Genomic DNA, 20,405 nt, shown 5'->3' with positions numbered 1-20,405 from the left:
GTACCGACACACCGCACACACACAAGGAATGCTCCAACAGAGGACAGGACCTACAAAAGCCCTTTGGGGGGACAGAGTGAGAGTATGCCAGCACACACCAGAGCGCTATATAATGCAGGGACTAACTGAGTTATGTCCCCTATAGCTGCTTTTTCTATATAATTTATACAGCGCCTAAATTTAGTGCCCCCCATCTCTTTTTTTACCCTTTTCTGTAGTGTAGACTGCAGGGGAGAGCCAGGGAGCTTCCTTCCAGCGGATCTGTGAAGGAGAAATGGCGCCAGTGTGCTGCAGGAGATAGCTCCGCCCCTTTTCCGCGGACTATTCTCCCGCTTTTTTCTGGATTCTGGCAGGGGTATTTTCCACATATATAGCCTCTGGGGCTATATATTGTGGTATTTTTGCCAGCCAAGGTGTTATAATTGCTTCTCAGGGCGCCCCCCCCCGCCCCCCCCCCCCCCCCCAGCGCCCTGCACCCTCAGTGACCGGAGTGTGAAGTGTGTATGAGGAGCAATGGCGCACAGCTGCAGTGCTGTGCGCTACCTTGGTGAAGTCTGAAGTCTTCTGCCGCCGATTTTCCGGACCTCTTCTTGCTTCTGGCTCTGTAAGGGGGACGGCGGCGCGGCGCCGGGACCGAACACCAAGGACTGGGCCTGCGGTCGATCCCTCTGGAGCTAATGGTGTCCAGTAGCCTAAGAAGCCCAATCCGGCTGCAAGCAGGCGAGTTCGCTTCTTCTCCCCTTAGTCCCTCGCTGCAGTGAGCCTGTTGCCAGCAGGTCTCACTGAAAATAAAAAACCTAAATCTATACTTTCTTTCTAAGGGCTCAGGAGAGCCCCTAGTGTGCATCCAACCTCGGCCGGGCACAAAATCTAACTGAGGCTTGGAGGAGGGTCATAGTGGGAGGAGCCAGTGCACACCAGGTAGTCATAAATCTTTCTAGAGTGCCCAGCCTCCTTCGGAGCCCACTATTCCCCATGGTCCTTACGGAGTTCCCAGCATCCACTAGGACGTCAGAGAAAATACAATACTCTCCTGATTAAAGTTATGTGGCATAGTTGGTTGTTTCATTATTAGGCAGCATTTGTTACCATTAAAACAAACTGGATTTATATCAGGAAATCTGACTACAACTGAGACGATGATACTGTCCCAATTTATTAATCGGTAAAACCATACCTTGTTGTGACTGACCGCACAGACATTTACCCGCTCCCTGTGACTGCTGCCATTGGAATTAGATCGCAGGGGGTTGATACAATAACTGATTTGTCGCCAAGCATTGCCGCAATGCTAACTGCGACCACATTAGGCACTTGCAACCCACTATGTGGGTCACAGGAAAGATATACAGACCTTTACATCGGCTTCCTCCTTTTCTGCTTCCTCATGCACCACATCAAAGACTTGAAAGTTGCCATTCTTTTCTTCTGCACAGGCATCTTCTTGTGTGGGCAGCTGCTCCTTCACAATGCTGTCAGACTGGCTATTACCAGGTCCACTGTCCTGCTCATCATCACACTTTGGACGAAGGTTTGAGATTAAGCGGTAGCGGCTGTCTTGACGCTCAGCATCCTTTCGGGCTCTTAAGTCTTTCTGAATCCGTTGTACAGACCCGAGAGACGGGTGAAGCACCCGAGAGGCCCGGTCACGAGTAATCGCATCACTTACATACTTCTGAATAGGTTCATTCTAAAAACAAATGGACAGAAGGCACATATACATGCAATGTTAGTCTAAACATTTCTGAATTTACACAGAATCTGAGGACTAATGTTATAACTATCACATATCTATTTTTATAGTCACCACGACATAGAAATTCAAAAGACCAGAGAGCTTGGAAATTATGGTGGTATTTACATACAGACATCCTGGCGAATATGAACTGCACATGGCCAAACACATGCCAATATATGTATATGGTGAATGAGTTCTGTACGGAGTCCACCAGTGTGTAGCCAAGCTGGCCTCAGAGTGCCGTAATCACAATCTCTCCCACAAAATGGGATGTGCTGTGTGTATTGCATACATACATGATTGTGCTGTAACAGGGTGCCATGTCCCCTGTGCTTCCATTCTGTTAAAAAGCATTAAGAGCTGCTACTTGCCCTATTAGTAATTACCCATAAGGACAAAACTATCAGTATGACGAAAAATGGATCCAAAATCCTGGTACACACACAGCTTGAGGTATCATACAGCAGGCCCATATCAAGTGGAGACCCGCGAGAAGCTGCAAACTAGCTGCCATATTTTAGGCCACATAACATATGGTTGGCTACCAGCAGCCGCAGGCCAGACCAGATCATGCCTTTGTGCTAGAAATTGAATGGACCACCATGTGACCTCCTCCTCTGCACAACACAGGCGTACTGGAATTGGAAGCTATGCAAATGGTCAAAGTAAGATTCATTGAGGAATGCCAGTGCGTGGGCCAAGGGCTCCTGCGTCAAAGGTAAATAGGGAGATTAATATAAGAGGCATATTGAGGAGACTGATGGCATTGATTTTGTCTGTAATATTATTTGTGAATCTGTCTCCCATATGCTTCTCTGTCCCACCCACCCTATGTCTGTCTGCATCTCAGGATCCTTCACTTGTGAGTCTGGTGACTTGGAGTGCACTGATGCATGATGTGAACAAATGACAGTGGGGCATAAGGTGAAATATATGATAACATTTACTTTGTGGAGATACTGGAATGTCTGGCCCGCCAAATTTCCCCAAATCAGTGGAATAGAGCACACACAAAAAAGAATACATAACAAAGTTAAAATAAATAAGCCTTGGCAGTTAAACCCAGAATTTAGCCCTGCACCCTAATTGGATATGCCCCATAATCCCACAATGAGAGTATGCTGCAGGAGACAAATAATATTCTAAAAGAGAGAAAGAGAGAGAAAGAGAGAGAGAGAGAGAGAGAGAGAGAGAGAGAGAGAGAGAGAGAGAGAGAGAGAGAGAGAGAGAGAGAGAGAGAGAGAGAGAGAGAGAATGAATATTGCCTAGCATTACTGTCCGACAGCACTGAGGTCATAGATTCAATTCCCACCGTGGCCCTAACTGTGTGGAGTTTGTATTTTCCACAAGTACTTGCATGGTTTTCCTCCGGGTATTCCAGTTTCCTCCCACAATCCAACATACTGGTACTGTAGGTTAATTGGCTCCAAACATGATTAACCCTAGCGTGAATGTGTCTACATGTGGTAGGGAATATAGATTGTAAGCTCCACTGGGGCAAGGACTGATGTAAATGGCCAAAAGATTACACAGAAAATAAGATTTTACTTACCGATAAATCTATTTCTCGTAGTCCGTAGTGGATGCTGGGACTCCGTCAGGACCATGGGGATTAGCGGCTCCGCAGGAGACAGGGCACAAAAATAAAAGCTTTAGGACTAGGTGGTGTGCACTGGCTCCTCCCCCTATGACCCTCCTCCAAGCCTCAGTTAGGATACTGTGCCCGGACGAGCGTACACAATAAGGAAGGATTTTGAATCCCGGGTAAGACTCATACCAGCCACACCAATCACACCGTACAACCTGTGATCTGAACCCAGTTAACAGTATGACAAACGTAGGAGCCTCTGAACAGACGGCTCACAACAATAACAACCCGATTTTTTTGTAACAATAACTATGTACAAGTATTGCAGACAATCCGCACTTGGGATGGGCGCCCAGCATCCACTACGGACTACGAGAAATAGATTTATCGGTAAGTAAAATCTTATTTTCTCTGACGTCCTAGTGGATGCTGGGACTCCGTCAGGACCATGGGGATTATACCAAAGCTCCCAAACGGGCGGGAGAGTGCGGATGACTCTGCAGCACCGAATGAGAGAACTCCAGGTCCTCTTTAGCCAGGGTATCAAATTTGTAGAATTTTACAAACGTGTTCTCCCCCGACCACGTAGCTGCTCGGCAGAGTTGTAATGCCGAGACCCCTCGGGCAGCCGCCCAAGATGAGCCCACCTTCCTTGTGGAATGGGCCTTGATAGATTTAGGCTGTGGCAGGCCTGCCACAGAATGTGCAAGTTGAATTGTGCTACAAATCCAACGAGCAATCGTCTGCTTAGAAGCAGGAGCACCCAGCTTGTTGGGTGCATACAGTATAAACAGCGAGTCAGATTTTCTGACTCCAGCCGTCCTTGAAATATATATTTTCAATGCCCTGACAACGTCCAGCAACTTGGAATCCTCCAAATCGCTAGTAGCCGCAGGCACCACAATAGGCTGGTTCAGGTGAAACGCTGAAACCACCTTAGGCAGAAACTGAGGACGCGTCCGCAGTTCTGCCCTGTCCGAATGGAAAATCAGATATGGGCTTTTATACGATAAAGCCGCCAATTCTGACACTCTCCTGGCTGAAGCCAGGGCCAGTAGCATGGTTACTTTCCATGTAAGATATTTCAAATCCACCGATTTGAGTGGCTCAAACCAATGGGATTTGAGAAAATCCAAAACTACATTAAGATCCCACGGAGCCACTGGGGGCACAACCGGGGGCTGTATATGTAGTACTCCTTTTACAAAAGTCTGGACTTCAGGAACTGAAGCCAATTCTTTCTGGAAGAAAATCGACAGGGCCGAAATTTGAACCTTAATGGACCCTAATTTGAGGCCCATAGACAATCCTGTTTGCAGGAAATGTAGGAATCGACCCAGTTGAAATTCCTCCGTCGGGGCCTTCCTGGCCTCACACCACGCAACATATTTTCTCCAAATGCGGTGATAATGTTGTGCAGTCACCTCCTTCCTGGCTTTTACCAGGGTAGGGATGACCTCTTCCGGAATGCCTTTTTCCCTTAGAATTCGGCGTTCAACCGCCATGCCGTCAAACGCAGCCGCGGTAAGTCTTGGAATAGACACGGTCCCTGCTGAAGCAGGTCCCGTCTTAGAGGTAGAGGCCACGGATCTTCCGTGAGCATCTCCTGAAGTTCCGGGTACCAAGTTCTTCTTGGCCAATCCGGAGCCACGAGTATCGTTCTTACTCCCCTTTGCCGTATAATTCTCAGTACTTTTGGTATGAGAGGCAGAGGAGGAAACACATACACTGACTGGAACACCCACGGTGTTACCAGAGCGTCCACAGCTATTGCCTGAGGGTCCCTTGACCTGGCGCAATACCTGTCCAGTTTTTTGTTGAGGCGGGACGCCATCATATCCACCTTTGGTTTTTCCCAACGGTTCACAATCATGTGGAAGACTTCTGGATGAAGTCCCCACTCTCCCGGGTGTAGATCGTGTCTGCTGAGGAAGTCCGCTTCCCAGTTGTCCACTCCCGGAATGAACACTGCTGACAGTGCTATCACATGATCTTCCGCCCAGCGAAGAATCCTTGCAGCTTCTGCCATTGCCCTCCTGCTTCTTGTGCCGCCCTGTCTGTTTACGTGGGCGACTGCCGTGATGTTGTCCGACTGGATCAACACCGGCTGACCCTGAAGCAGGGGTTTTGCCAGGCTTAGAGCATTGTAAATCGCTCTTAGCTCCAGTATATTTATGTGAAGAGACATCTCCAGGCTTGACCACACTCCCTGGAAGTTTCTTCCCTGTGTGACCGCTCCCCAGCCTCTCAGACTGGCATCCGTGGTCACCAGGACCCAGTCCTGTATGCCGAATCTGCGGCCCTCTAACAGATGAGCACTCTGCAACCACCACAGAAGAGACACCCTTGTCCGTGGAGACAAAGTTATCCGCTGATGCATCTGCAGATGCGATCCGGACCATTTGTCCAGCAGATCCCACTGAAAAGTTCGTGCGTGGAATCTGCCGAATGGAATCGCTTCGTAAGAAGCCACCATTTTTCCCAGGACTCTTGTGCATTGATGCACAGACACTTTTCCTGGTTTTAGGAGGTTCCTGACAAGCTCGGATAACTCCCTGGCTTTCTCCTCCGGAAGAAACACCTTTTTCTGAACCGTGTCCAGAATCATTCCCAGGAACAGCAGACGTGTCGTCGGGGTCAATTGAGATTTTGGAAAATTCAGAATCCACCCGTGCTGTTGCAGCACTACTTGGGTTAGTGCTACTACGTCCTCCAGCTGTTCTCTGGACCTTGCCCTTATCAGGAGATCGTCCAAGTAAGGGATAATTAATACGCCTTTTCTTCGCAGAAGAAACATCATTTCGGCCATTACCTTGGTAAAGACCCGAGGTGCCGTGGACAATCCAAACGGCAGCGTCTGAAACTGATAATGACAGTTTTGCACCACGAACCTGAGGTACCCTTGATGTGAAGAGCAAATTGGGACATGCAGGTAAGCATCCTTGATGTCCAGGGACACCATAAAGTCCCCTTCTTCCAGATTCGCTATCACTGCTCTGAGTGACTCCATCTTGAACTTGAATTTTTGTATGTACAGGTTCAAAGATTTCAGATTTAGAATAGGTCTTACCGAGCCGTCCGGCTTCGGTACCACAAATAGTGTGGAATAATACCCCTTTCCCTGTTGTAGGAGGGGTACCTTGACTATCACCTGCTGAGAATACAGCTTGTGAATGGCTTCCAATACCGTCGCCCTGTCTGAGGGAGACGTTGGCAGAGCAGACTTTAGGAACCGGCGAGGGGGAGACTTCTCGAATTCCAACCTGTAACCCTGAGATACTACCTGCAGGATCCAGGGGTCCACCTGTGAGTGAGCCCACTGTGCGCTGAAATTCTTGAGTCGACCCCCCCCCCCCGCCCCTGAGTCCGCTTGTAAAGCCCCAACGTCATGCTGAGGGCTTTGCAGAAGCCGGGGAGGGCTTCTGCTCCTGGGAGGGAGCTGCTTGGTGCACTCTCTTACCCTTTCCTTTGCCTCGGGGCAGATATGACTGTCCTTTTGCCCGCTTGTTCTTATAGGAACGAAAGGACTGCGGCTGAAAAGACGGTGTCTTTTTCTGTTGGGAGGGGACCTGAGGTAAAAAGGTGGATTTCCCGGCTGTTGCCGTGGCCACCAAATCCGATAGACCGACCCCAAATAATTCCTCCCCTTTATACGGCAATACTTCCATATGCCGTTTGGAATCCGCATCACCTGACCACTGTCGCGTCCATAAACTTCTTCTGGCAGATATGGACATCGCACTTACTCTCGATGCCAGAGTGCAAATATCCCTCTGAGCATCTCGCTTATAAAGAAAAGCATCCTTTAATTGCTCTATAGTCAATAAAATACTGTCCCTATCCAGGGTATCAATATTTTCAGTCAGGGAATCCGACCAAACCACCCCAGCACTGCACATCCATGCTGAGGCGATGGCTGGTCGCAGTATAACACCAGTATGAGTGTATATACTTTTCAGGGTAGTTTCCAGCCTCCTATCAGCTGGATCCTTGAGGGCGGCCGTTTCAGGAGACGGTAACGCCACTTGTTTTGATAAGCGTGTGAGTGCCTTATCCACCCTAGGGGGTGTTTCCCAGCGTGCCCTAACCTCTGGCGGGAAAGGATATAATGCCAATAACTTCTTTGAAATTAGCAGTTTTCTATCGGGGTTAACCCACGCTTCATCACACACTTCATTCAATTCCTCTGATTCAGGAAAAACTACAGGTAGTTTTTTCAGACCCCACATAATACCCCTTTTTGTGGTACTTGCAGTATCAGAGATATGCAAAGCCTCCTTCATTGCCGTGATCATATAACGTGTGGCCCTACTGGAAAATACGTTTGTTTCTTCACCGTCGACACTAGATTCGGTGTCCGTGTCTGGGTCTGTGTCGACCGACTGAGGTAAAGGGCGTTTTACAGCCCCTGACGGTGTCTGAGACGCCTGGACAGGTACTAACTGGTTTGCCGGCCGTCTCATGTCGTCAACTGATTTTTGTAACGTGCTGACATTATCACGTAATTCCATAAACAAAGCCATCCATTCCGGTGTCGACTCCCTAGGGGGTGACATCACCATTACCGGCAATTGCTCCGCCTCCACACCAACATCGTCCTCATACATGTCGACACACACGTACCGACACACAGCAGACACACAGGGAATGCTCTTATCGAAGACAGGACCCCACTAGCCCTTTGGGGAGACAGAGGGAGAGTTTGCCAGCACACACCCAAGCGCTATAAATATATAGAAACAACCCTACAGAAGTGTTGTTTCCTTTATAGCAGCTTAATATATCAATATCGCCAAAAAAGTGCCCCCCCTCTCTGTTTTTTTACCCTGTTTCTGTAGTGCAGTGCAGGGGAGAGTCCTGGGAGCCTTCCTCGCAGCGGAGCTGTGCAGGAAAATGGCGCTGTGTGCTGAGGAGATAGGCCCCGCCCCCTATTTCGGCGGGCTCTTCTCCCGGTGTTTGTGAGACCTGGCAGGGGTTAAATACATCCATATAGCCCCAGGGGCTATATGTGATGTATTTTTAGCCAGAACAAGGTATTATCATTGCTGCCCAGGGCGCCCCCCCCCCAGCGCCCTGCACCCTCAGTGACCGCTGGTGTGAAGTGTGCTGACAACAATGGCGCACAGCTGCAGTGCTGTGCGCTACCTCATGAAGACTGAAAAGTCTTCTGCCGCCGGTTTCTGGACCTCTTCACTTTTCGGCATCTGCAAGGGGGTCGGCGGCGCGGCTCCGGGACCGGACTCCATGGCTGGGCCTATGTTCGATCCCTCTGGAGCTAATGGTGTCCAGTAGCCTAAGAAGCCAATCCATCCTGCACGCAGGTGAGTTCACTTCTTCTCCCCTAAGTCCCTCGTTGCAGTGAGCCTGTTGCCAGCAGGACTCACTGAAAATAAAAAACCTAATAACTTTTTCTAAGCAGCTCTTTAGGAGAGCCACCTAGATTGCACCCTGCTCGGACGGGCACAAAAACCTAACTGAGGCTTGGAGGAGGGTCATAGGGGGAGGAGCCAGTGCACACCACCTAGTCCTAAAGCTTTTATTTTTGTGCCCTGTCTCCTGCGGAGCCGCTAATCCCCATGGTCCTGACGGAGTCCCAGCATCCACTAGGACGTCAGAGAAAATAAGAATTTACTTACCGATAATTCTATTTCTCGGAGTCCGTAGTGGATGCTGGGGTTCCTGAAAGGACCATGGGGAATAGCGGCTCCGCAGGAGACAGGGCACAAAAAAGTAAAGCTTTACTAGGTCAGGTGGTGTGCACTGGCTCCTCCCCCTATGACCCTCCTCCAGACTCCAGTTAGGTACTGTGCCCGGACGAGCATACACAATAAGGGAGGCATTTTGAATCCCGGGTAAGACTCATACCAGCCACACCAATCACACCGTACAACTTGTGATCTAAACCCAGTTAACAGTATGACAACAGAAAGGGCCTCTTAAAGATGGCTCCTTAACAATAACCCGAATTAGTTAACAATAACTATGTACAAGTATTGCAGATAATCCGCACTAGGGATGGGCGCCCAGCATCCACTACGGACTCCGAGAAATAGAATTATCGGTAAGTAAATTCTTATTTTCTCTATCGTCCTAAGTGGATGCTGGGGTTCCTGAAAGGACCATGGGGATTATACCAAAGCTCCCAAACGGGCGGGAGAGTGCGGATGACTCTGCAGCACCGAATGAGAGAACTCCAGGTCCTCCTTTGCCAGGGTATCAAATTTGTAAAATTTTACAAACGTGTTCTCCCCCGACCACGTAGCTGCTCGGCAGAGTTGTAATGCCGAGACCCCTCGGGCAGCCGCCCAAGATGAGCCCACCTTCCTTGTGGAGTGGGCTTTTACAGTTTTAGGCTGTGGCAGGCCTGCCACAGAATGTGCAAGTTGAATTGTGTTACAAATCCAACGAGCAATCGACTGCTTAGAAGCAGGTGCGCCCAACTTGTTGGGTGCATACAATATAAACAGCGAGTCAGATTTTCTGACTCCAGCCGTCCTTGCAATGTATATTTTTAAGGCTCTGACAACGTCCAACAACTTGGAGTCCTCCAAGTCGCTAGTGGCCGCAGGCACCACAATAGGTTGGTTCAGATGAAATGCTGATACCACTTTAGGGAGAAAATGCGGACGAGTCCGCAGTTCTGCCCTATCCGAATGGAAGATTAGATAAGGACTTTTATAAGATAAAGCCGCCAATTCAGATACTCTCCTGGCAGAGGCCAGGGCTAGTAACATAGTCACTTTCAATGTGAGATATTTAAAATCCACCTTTTTCAATGGTTCAAACCAATGGGATTTGAGGAAATCTAAAACTACATTTAGATCCCACGGTGCCACCGGAGGCACCACAGGAGGCTGTATATGCAGTACTCCCTTGACAAAAGTCTGGACCTCAGGGACAGAGGCCAATTCTTTTTGGAAGAATATTGACAGGGCCGAAATTTGAACCTTAATGGATCCCAATTTGAGACCCATAGATAATCCTGATTGCAGGAAATGTAGGAAACGACCCAGTTGGAATTCCTCCGTCGGAACCCTCCGATCCTCGCACCACGCTACATATTTTCGCCAAATGCGGTGATAATGTTTCACGGTGACTTCCTTCCGTGCCTTAATCAAGGTAGGAATGACTTCTTCTGGAATGCCTTTCCCTTTTAGGATCTGGCGTTCAACCGCCATGCCGTCAAACGCAGCCGCGGTAAGTCTTGAAAAAGACAGGGACCCTGCTGTAGCAGGTCCCTTCTCAGAGGTAGAGGCCACGGTTCGTCCGTGAGCATCTCTTGAAGTTCCGGATACCAAGTCCTTCTCGGCCAATCCGGAACCACTAGTATTGTTCTTACTCTTCTTTGCCGTATGATCTTCAATACCTTTGGTATGAGCGGCAGAGGAGGAAACACATACACTGACTGGTACACCCAAGGAGTTACCAGTGCGTCCACAGCTATTGCCTGTGGATCTCTTGACCTGGCGCAATATTTGTCCAGTTTCTTGTTGAGGCGAGACGCCATCATGTCTACAATTGGTCTTTCCCAACGGTCTATTAACATGTTGAAGACTTCTGGATGTAGACCCCACTCTCCCGGATGAAGATCGTGTCTGCTGAGGAAGTCTGCTTCCCAGTTGGCCCCACGCCCGGGATGAACACTGCTGACAGTGCTATCACGTGATTCTCCGCCCAGCGAAGAATCTTGGCAGCTTCTGCCATTGCACTCCTGCTTCTTGTGCCGCCCTGCCTGTTTACATGGGCGACCGCCGTGATGTTGTCCGACTGAATCAACACCGGCTTTCCTTGCAGGAGAAGTTCCGCCTGGCTTAGAGCATTGTAGATTGCTCTTAGTTCCAGAATGTTTATGTGAAGAGACTTTTCCAGACTCGTCCATACTCCCTGGAAGTTTCTTCCTTGTGTGACTGCTCCCCAGCCTCTCAGGCTGGCGTCCGTGGTCACCAGGATCCAATCCTGAATGCCGAATCTGCGGCCTTCTAATAGGTGAGCCTTCTGCAACCACCACAGAAGTGACACCCTTGTCTTTGGTGACAGGGTTATTCGCAGGTGCATCTGCAGATGCGACCCTGACCATTTGTCCAACAGATCCCTTTGGAATATTCTTGCATGGAATCTGCCGAATGGAATTGCTTCGTAAGAAGCCACCATTTTTCCCAGGACTCTTGTGCATTGATGTACTGACACTTTTCCTGGTTTTAGGAGGTTCCTGACCAGATCGGATAACTCCTTGGCTTTTTCCTCTGGAAGGAAAACCTTTTTCTGAACCGTGTCCAGAATCATTCCTAGGAACAGCAGACGAGTTGTCGGGATTAAATGGGATTTTGGAATATTCAGAATCCACCCGTGTTGTCTTAGCACCTCTTGAGATAGTGCTAAAGCTGTCTCCAGCTGTTCTCTGGACCTTGCCCTTATTAGGAGATCGTCCAAGTATGGGATAACTAATACGCCTTTTCTTCGAAGAAGAATCATCATCTCGGCCATTACCTTGGTAAAGACCCGAGGCGCCGTGGGCAATCCGAACGGCAGCGTCTGAAACTGATAGTGACAGTTTTGAACAATGAACCTGAGGTACCCCTGGTGTGCGGGGTAAATCGGAACGTGTAGATACGCATCCTTGATGTCCAAGGATACCATAAAGTCCCCTTCTTCCAGGTTCGCTATCACTGCTCTGAGTGACTCCATCTTGAACTTGAACTTTTTTATGTAGAGGTTCAAGGACTTCAGATTTAGAATAGGCCTTACCGAGCCATCCGGCTTCGGTACCACAAATAGAGTGGAATAATACCCCTTTCCTTGTTGTAATAGGGGTACTTTGACTATCACCTGCTGAGCGTACAGCTTGTGAATGGCTTCCAACACCCTCTCCCTTTCGGAAGAGACGGTTGGTAAGGCAGACTTCAGGAAACGATGAGGAGGATCCGTCTCTAATTCCAACCTGTACCCCTGAGATATTATCTGCAGGATCCAGGGGTCTACCTGCGAGTGAGCCCACTGCGCGCTGTAATTTTTGAGACGGCCCCCCACTGTCCCCGAGTCCGCTTGAGAGGCCCCAGCGTCATGCTGAGGTTTTTGCAGGAGCCGGGGAGGGCTTCTGTTCCTGGGAAGGAGCTGCCTGTTGGTGTCTCTTCCCTCTTCCTCTGCCTCGTGGCAGGTACGACAAGCCCTTTGCTCTCTTATTTTTGTAGGAGCGAAAAGGCTGCGGTTGAAAGGTCGGTGCCTTTCTCTGTTGGGGAGTGACTTGAGGTAAAAAAGTGGATTTCCCGGCAGTAGCCGTGGCCACCAAGTCTGATAGACCAACTCCAAATAACTCCTCCCCTTTATACGGCAAAACCTCCATGTGACGTTTTGAATCCGCATCGCCTGTCCACTGTCGTGTCCATAAGGCTCTTCTGGCTGAAATGGACATAGCACTCACCCGAGATGCCAGTGTGCAAATATCCCTCTGTGCATCACGCATATAGATAAATGCATCCTTTATTTGTTCTAACGACAGTAAAACATTGTCCCTATCTAGGGTATCAATATTTTCAATCAGGGATTCTGACCAAACTACTCCAGCACTGCACATCCAGGCAGTTGCTATAGCTGGTCGTAGTATAACACCTGCATGTGTGTATATATTCTTTTGAATAACTTCCATCTTTCTATCTGATGGATCCTTAAGTGCGGCCGTCTCAGGAGAGGGTAACGCCACTTGTTTGGATAAGCGTGTGAGCGCCTTGTCCACCTTAGGGGGTGTTTCCCAGCGCGCCCTAACCTCTGGCGGGAAAGGGTATAATGCCAATAACTTTTTTGAAATTATCAACTTTTTATCAGGAGCAACCCACGCTTCATCACACACGTCATTTAATTCTTCTGATTCAGGAAAAACTGTTTGTAGTTTTTTCACACCATACATAATACCCTGTTTTACGGTATCTGTAGTATCAGCTAAATGTAACGTCTCCTTCATTGCCAAAATCATATAACGTGTGGCCCTACTGGAAAATACGTTTGAATTTCTACCGTCGTCACTGGAATCAGTGCCCGTGTCTGGGTCTGTGTCGACCGACTGAGGCAAAGGGCGTTTTACAGCCCCTGACGGTGTTTGAGGCGCCTGGACAGGCATTAATTGATTGTCCGGCCGCCTCATGTCCTCAACTGACTGTTTAAGGGAAGATAAACCATCACGTAATTCCACAAATAAAGGCATCCATTCTGGTGTCGACCCCCTGGGGGGTGACATCTGCATATTTGGCAATTGCTCCGCCTCCACACCAATATCGTCCTCATACATGTCGACACCACGTACCGACACACACCGCAAACTCACAGGGAATGCTCTAATGAAGACAGGACCCACTAGCCCTTTTGGGGAGACAGAGGGAGAGTCTGCCAGCACACACCACAAAGCGCTATATATACAAGGGATATCCTTATATTAAGTGCTCCCTTATAGCTGCTTTAATATATATATATATAGCCATTAATGTGCCCCCCCTCTCTGTTTTACCCTGTTTCTGTAGTGCAGTGCAGGGGAGAGACCTGGGAGCCATTCTGACCAGCGGAGCTGTGACAGAAAATGGCGCCGTGTGCTGAGGAGATAGGCCCCGCCCCTTTTTCGGCGGGTTCTTCTCCCGCTATTTTTCCAGTCAGGCAGGGGTTAAATATCTCCATATAGCCCCTATGGGCTATATGTGAGGTATTTTTAGCCTTGTATAAGGTTTATATTTGCCTCTCAGAGCGCCCCCCCCCAGCGCTCTGCACCCTCAGTGACTGCCCAGTGAAGTGTGCTGAGAGGAAAATGGCGCACAGCTGCAGTGCTGTGCGCTACCTTATGAAGACTGAGGAGTCTTCAGCCGCCGGTTTCCGGACCTCTTCACGCTTCAGCATCTGCAAGGGGGTCGGCGGCGCGGCTCCGGGACCGGACTCCACGGCTGGGCCTGTGTTCGATCCCTCTGGAGCTAATGGTGTCCAGTAGCCAAGCAGCAAATCCACTCTGCATGCAGGTGAGTTTACTACTTTCCCCCTAAGTCCCACGTTGCAGTGATCCTGTTGCCAGCAGGACTCACTGTAAAGAAAAAAACCTAAACTAAACTTTCTCTAAGCAGCTCTTTAGGAGAGCCACCTAGATTGCACCCTTCTCGTTCGGGCACAAAATCTAACTGGAGTCTGGAGGAGGGTCATAGGGGGAGGAGCCAGTGCACACCACCTGACCTAGTAAAGCTTTACTTTTTTGTGCCCTGTCTCCTGCGGAGCCGCTATTCCCCATGGTCCTTTCAGGAACCCCAGCATCCACTTAGGACGATAGAGAAACATAGAATTTGACAGCAGATAAGAACAACTTGGACCATGTAGTCTGCCACGTTTTTTTTACCAAATTTTTATCTCAAACCTTATTTAATCCTTATTTCTGTGTAAGGATATCCTTATGTCTATCACATGCATTTTTAAATTGCTCTACTGTCTTAGCCTCTACCACCTCTGATGGGAGGTTATCCCACTTGTCCACTACCCTTTGTATTAAGTAATTTTTCTTCAAATTTCCCCTGAACCTACATTACTTCCCTCCAGTTTCAGTCCAGGTCCTCTTGTCCTAATACTTCTCTTCATTTGAAGAATGTTCCCCTCCTGGACTTTGTTAAAAACCCTTGACATAGTGGAAAGTTTCTATCATGTCCCCCCTTTCCCTTCTCTGCTCCAAACTATGCATAATAAGATATTTTAGTCTCTCTGTAAACGTGTGTACACACAGTGCGATTTTTCTTATGATTTTGACTATATAGTCAAAACTATAAGTAAATATAGTGCATATCGCACAGTCTGTATAGTCCAATGCCGATGCGCTGTATCGCAAGGAAAAATAGACTGTGCAGGCAGCCCAACATTGACTAGATCTGTGTCAAAAAGTCAATGTTGGGCTGTGCGGCGCATAGCGCCATGTGTACACCGCTTGTTTTGTCAAGTAGGCCATGCGCCATTTTAGTTGCCCTTCTTTGTACAGTCCCCAATGTATTAATATCCTTCTGAAGACGTGTTCCCCAGAATTGAACACAGTATTCTAGATGAAACCATACCTATACAGTGGCATTATTACGTTTTTCTACTGCTCATTCATCACCCTATGCAAGCAAGCATCTGACGGGCCTTTTTCATTGCTCTGCTACATTACTTACCTGCCTTTAAGTAGGGTGACCATAATATCCCTTTAATCTGCGACACGTGATTTACAAAGGTTCTCTGGCTGGCAAAAACCAGGTGAAATTCAGGCTAGAGTTTAGTCAGCCACAGAACCTGTGTAAATCATAGGTGTCCTAGATTAAAGGGATATTATGGTCACCCAACTTTAGAGTCACCTGAAATAGTGACACCAAGATCCCTTTCCTTCTCAGTAGTTCCCAGTATAATATTTGCGGTGTGGAATATGTGTGCGCTATATAAATAACTGGTAATAAATAAACACACACGATATGGATCAGCCTCACTCTGGGGCAGATGTATTAACCTGGAAAAGGCATAAGGAAGTGATAAACCAGTGATATGTGCAAGGTGATAAAGGCACCAGCCAATCAGATCCTAACTGTTAATTTACATATTGTAGCTGATTGGCTGGTGCCTTTATCACCTTGCACATATCACTGGTTTAACACTTCCTTATGCCTTCTCCAGGTTAATATCTCTCACAAGTCCTCTGGTTGACAGAGGATGTTGGGGACCATAGTGCCCCACCCGCAGAAACAGTAGCGCTATGGTAGGTACGCCCCTGCTTACCTGAGAGCTGAGGGTGGTCGCTAGCCGGAAGACGTGACTGGTGACAGCTCCGGACTCCGAGGTCCCCTCCTCTGCCCTCCGCCTCTTGCAGCTGATGAGCAGCGCCTCTGCCGGGTCCGCTCCACGTTTGCGCCTCACACGCAGCACCGCTGCCTGAGCCTCCATGTCTCGCCAGGTCCCCGCTCTGTTCACCGCCTCACATCACCGACAGATAGTTGTTGTGACAGGGGCGCAGCCATCTTGTGTGTGGCATGCGTGTTTCCGGCGCCGTGCATTGTGGGAAGATGGCCGCCTCCAGAAGATTACTAACGCTGTGCCAGTGATGTGAAGTAAGTGCCAGTGAATTCTATGGGGCCAGTCATTTCTTACTGTAATAATTCACGTTCACCACCCAGCATTATGAAATAGAGCGCACAGCCGGCGTTCCCTCAGTGGCACATGTACCATTATGTGTGATATGTATATGTACATGTACATGCACCAGACTGACCCCTGTGAGTGTGATGTGTACACCATGCCATATACACACAGCGCTCCCATTGCCTTTCTCATCAGTGCACTGTAATGTAGTGCAGAGATCTCTCATCCTAACCCTAATAACGTTACATGTGGCTCTCTCCTAGGGGTGGTGTAAGGTTCGGTGCCCACCAATGGCCACACTAGCTTTGTTGGACAAATACATACATTTTGAATTGACAACACACAGGACAAAACCGCAGTGGCGATTAGTGACTGACATTTCAGAGTGCAAGCGACACGTTTATCACCATGATGATCTGCGTCCAGTTCTGCCTCTCTGGGAATTGCAAAGCCGCCAGTGGGCGTGTCAATATAAATCCCAGCGGGTGTGACATTTGCATATTTACGCAGAGTACGCATTTGTAGCAGCGGTGGCATTAGCGGTCGAATCTGAATTGGCCGCATAAGGGGACCACTTATCAAATGTGATAAAACTCATTGCGTATGATAAATGGTCCTCCTGCCAGTCAGCTCCTAACTGTCATATTTCAAACACATGACAGCTAGGAGTCGATTGGCTCCATTTATCATATGCAACAAATTTTACCACTCGTTGATAAATGAGCCCCATAGTGTGGGAGTGATTCAAAAATGGAAAATAGAACTTCCCTTTTTAAAAGAAAAAAACATACAAGAGAGAAACATCTTGATGTAAATTATACATTCTTTTGATATATATGTATACAATATAACATCACAAAAGTAGCTAATGCTGCCGTTTAGCAACTACGTTGTAGGTAGTTATGGATATTTACTGTGGAAATTTGTCCCTGAACATAATAGTTGCAAAGGGATGACAAATCAGAGAATAAATACAGTTAGGGGGGTATCCAGTTCCATTTGGTCAATGACCGCGGGTAATTGTATCGCCGGGGGCTATCCTAGTAGGTGTGAAGCATAATCCACGATAAGCGTCTGCCAGAGCCGCGATAACGCATAGAGTCAGGGACTTATCCCAAGTGTTTTCACGTGATAGAAACATAGAATTTAACGGCAGATAAGAACCACTTGGCCCATCTAGTCTGCCCCTTTTTTTTAATCCTTTAGGCAATCTCAACCCTTTTTGAACCTTAATTCTTTGTAAGGATATTCATATGCCTATCCCAAGCATGCTTAAATTGCTCTACAGTCTTAGCCTCTACCACCTCTGATGGGAGGCTATTCCACTTATCCACTACCCTTTCCGTGAAGTCATTTTTCCTTAAATTTCCCCTGAACCTCCCCCCCTCCAGTCTCAGTGTATGTCCTCGAGTTCTAATACTTCTCTTCCTTTGAAGAATGTTTCCCTCCTGAACTTTGTTAAGACCCTTGATATATTTGAAAGTTTCTATCATGTCCCCCCTTTCCCTTCTCTCCTCCAAACTATACATGTTAAGGTCTTTTAGCCTTTCCGGGTAAGTTTTGTGATGTAGGCCATGCACCATTTTAGTTGCCGCCCTTTGTACGCTCTCTAATGTATTTATATCTTTCTGGAGATATGGTCTCCAGAACTGGACACAGTATTCCAGATGGGGGCCGCACCAATGACCTATACAGTGGCATTATCACTTCTTTTTTCCTGCTACTGATTACTCTCCCTATACAACCAAGCATCTGACTTGCCTTTCTCATTGCTTTGTTGCATTGCTTTCCTGCCTTCAAGTCACTTGAAATAGTGACTCCTAAATCCCTTTCCTCCTCAGTAGTTTCCATTATAGTACCCTTGATGCTATATTTAGCCTTTGGGTTTTTGAGACCCAAGTGCATGATTTTGCATTTTTTAGCATTAAACTGTAGTTGCCACGTTCTTGACCATTACTCAAGCCTATCTAGGTCATCAATCATTTGTTTTACCCCTCCCGGTGTGTCTACCCTATTGCATATCTTTGTATCATCTGCAAAAAGGCATACCTTCCCTTCAATACCATCTGCAATGTCACCAACAAAGATATTAAAGAGAACTGGACCAAGTACAGATCCCTGGGGTACTCCACTGGTAACATTTCCCTCCATAGATTGCACTTCATTTACTACAACTGTCTGTTTCCTATCCTGCAACCAGGTTCTTGTCCATTTAATTATTCTATAATCCACCCCCACACTTTCAAGTTTATTTAGCAGTCTGCGATGTGGGACAGTGTCAAATGCCTTACTAAAGTCTAGATATGCTACATCTACAGCTCCCCCTTGATCTATTATTTTTCGTCACAGTCAAAAAGTCAATAAGATTTGTATGGCATGATCTCCCACCAGTAAATCCATTCTGTTTTGGATCCTGTAAGTTGTTTGATTTAAGATATTCCACAACTCTTTATTTTTATAGTTTTTCCATTACTTTCCCTACTACTAATGTAAGGCTTACTGGTCTGTAGTTACTTGCTTCTTCCCTGCTTCCACTTTTGTGCAGCGGAACTACATTTGCTCTTTTCCAGTCCTCTGGAATAGCACCTGTATTTAGTGACTGGTTAAATAATTCTGTTAAAGGTGTAACCAGCACATCTTTTAGCTCTTTGAGTATCCTTGGGTGTATCCCATCTGGTCCCATTGATTTATCCACTTTTAATTTTGAAAGTTTTGTTAGGACCTTCTCCTCTGTTAATGTACTTTCATTTACCTTATTTTTATGAATGTCCTTGCAGCTTAACGGTGGCCCCATCCCTTCTTCTGTAGTAAATACTGAGCAAAAATAATTATTTAGGTGATCTGCTATTGCCTTGTCTCCCTCCACCAAATGCTCACTCTCTGTCTTAAGTTTTATTATTCCTCCATTTGATTTTCTCCTTTCACTTATATACTTAAAAAAAAGTTTTGCCCCCTTTATCTACTGACTGGGCCGTTTTCTCCTCAGCTTCTGCCTTTGCACGTCTGATCACTTTCTTAGCATCCTTCTGTCTGTCAAGATACACCTCTTTGTCATTATTATTTTGAGTCTGTTTGTAATTCCTAAAATACATCTTTTTTGCCTTCACACTGGTTGATACTTCTTTTGTGAACCACACTGGCTTCCTTTTCCTGGTGCTTTTCCTAACCATTTTGATACAAAGGTCAGTTGCACTTAGTATTTCACTTTTCAGTTTTTCGCACCTCTCCTGCACTCCTTCCAAGTTCCTCCAGTCCACCAAAGAATCACTTAAATATCTCCCCATTTTTGCAAAGTCAGCATTTCTAAAATCCAACACCTTTGTTTTTGTGTGACAGGAGTTGGAACCTGTCTTTATACTAAACCAAACTGCTTGATGATCACTGGATCCCAGGTCCTCACCCACATATATGTCAGATATCCTATCACCATTTGTAAGAATTAAATCTAATATTGAGTCTTTGCGAGTGGGCTCCCTCACCAATTGCTTGAGAGATGCTCCCTGTAAGGAATGTAGAAATTTGCCATTTGTAGCTGAACTTGCAAAAGACCCCTCCCAATTTACATCAGGTAAATTAAAGTCTCCCATGATTATGACTTCTCCCTTTAAAGCCATTTTAGTGATGTCCAACAAAAGGTTCATGTCCAAATCCTGCCCCTGGCCTGGTGGTCTATAGATCACCCCAATGCGAATAATGTCCTTCTCCCTGGTTTCTATGGTGACCCAAAGGGCCTCAGTTTTGTCTTCAATATTTTGTATTAAAGTAGCATTTATGCTTTTTTTCCACATACATTGCTACCACTCCTCCTATTCTATCCTTTCTAAATAAATTGTATCCTGGTATAGTTATGTCCCAGTCATGATTCTCATTGCACCATGACTCTGTAATTGCCACAAAATCCAGGTCATCCCTTGTCATTATCGCAATTAGCTCTGGAATTTTGTCTCCTAAGCTCCTAGCATTTGC

The 20,405-nt window shown here is 47.2% G+C and overlaps 2 protein-coding genes across 4 annotated transcripts in view; one reads left to right on the top strand and one right to left on the bottom strand.

The window, feature by feature from the left end:
• SLC7A6OS (solute carrier family 7 member 6 opposite strand) overlaps positions 1–16,369 on the bottom strand; it is an 89,701-nt gene extending 73,332 nt beyond the window's left edge. The window contains exons 1-2 of the mRNA XM_063945358.1: positions 16,080–16,369; positions 1,355–1,690 (exon numbers count right to left, since the gene is read on the bottom strand). Of these exons, the coding sequence (XP_063801428.1) occupies positions 1,355–1,690; positions 16,080–16,244 (501 nt within the window). The 5' untranslated portion in view covers positions 16,245–16,369. The remainder of the gene's footprint in view (positions 1–1,354; positions 1,691–16,079) is intronic.
• The window catches only part of PRMT7 (protein arginine methyltransferase 7), a 168,737-nt gene continuing 164,505 nt past the window's right edge, over positions 16,174–20,405 (top strand). For all 3 annotated transcript variants that reach the window (XM_063945355.1, XM_063945356.1, XM_063945357.1), the window contains exon 1: positions 16,174–16,408. The gene's annotated coding sequence lies outside the window, so the exon portion shown is untranslated. The remainder of the gene's footprint in view (positions 16,409–20,405) is intronic.

The sequence above is a fragment of the Pseudophryne corroboree genome, chromosome 11 (assembly GCF_028390025.1).
Source record: "Pseudophryne corroboree isolate aPseCor3 chromosome 11, aPseCor3.hap2, whole genome shotgun sequence".
Classification (NCBI taxonomy): Eukaryota; Metazoa; Chordata; class Amphibia; order Anura; family Myobatrachidae; genus Pseudophryne; species Pseudophryne corroboree.
This window is presented reverse-complemented; position numbering and strand designations above follow the sequence as displayed.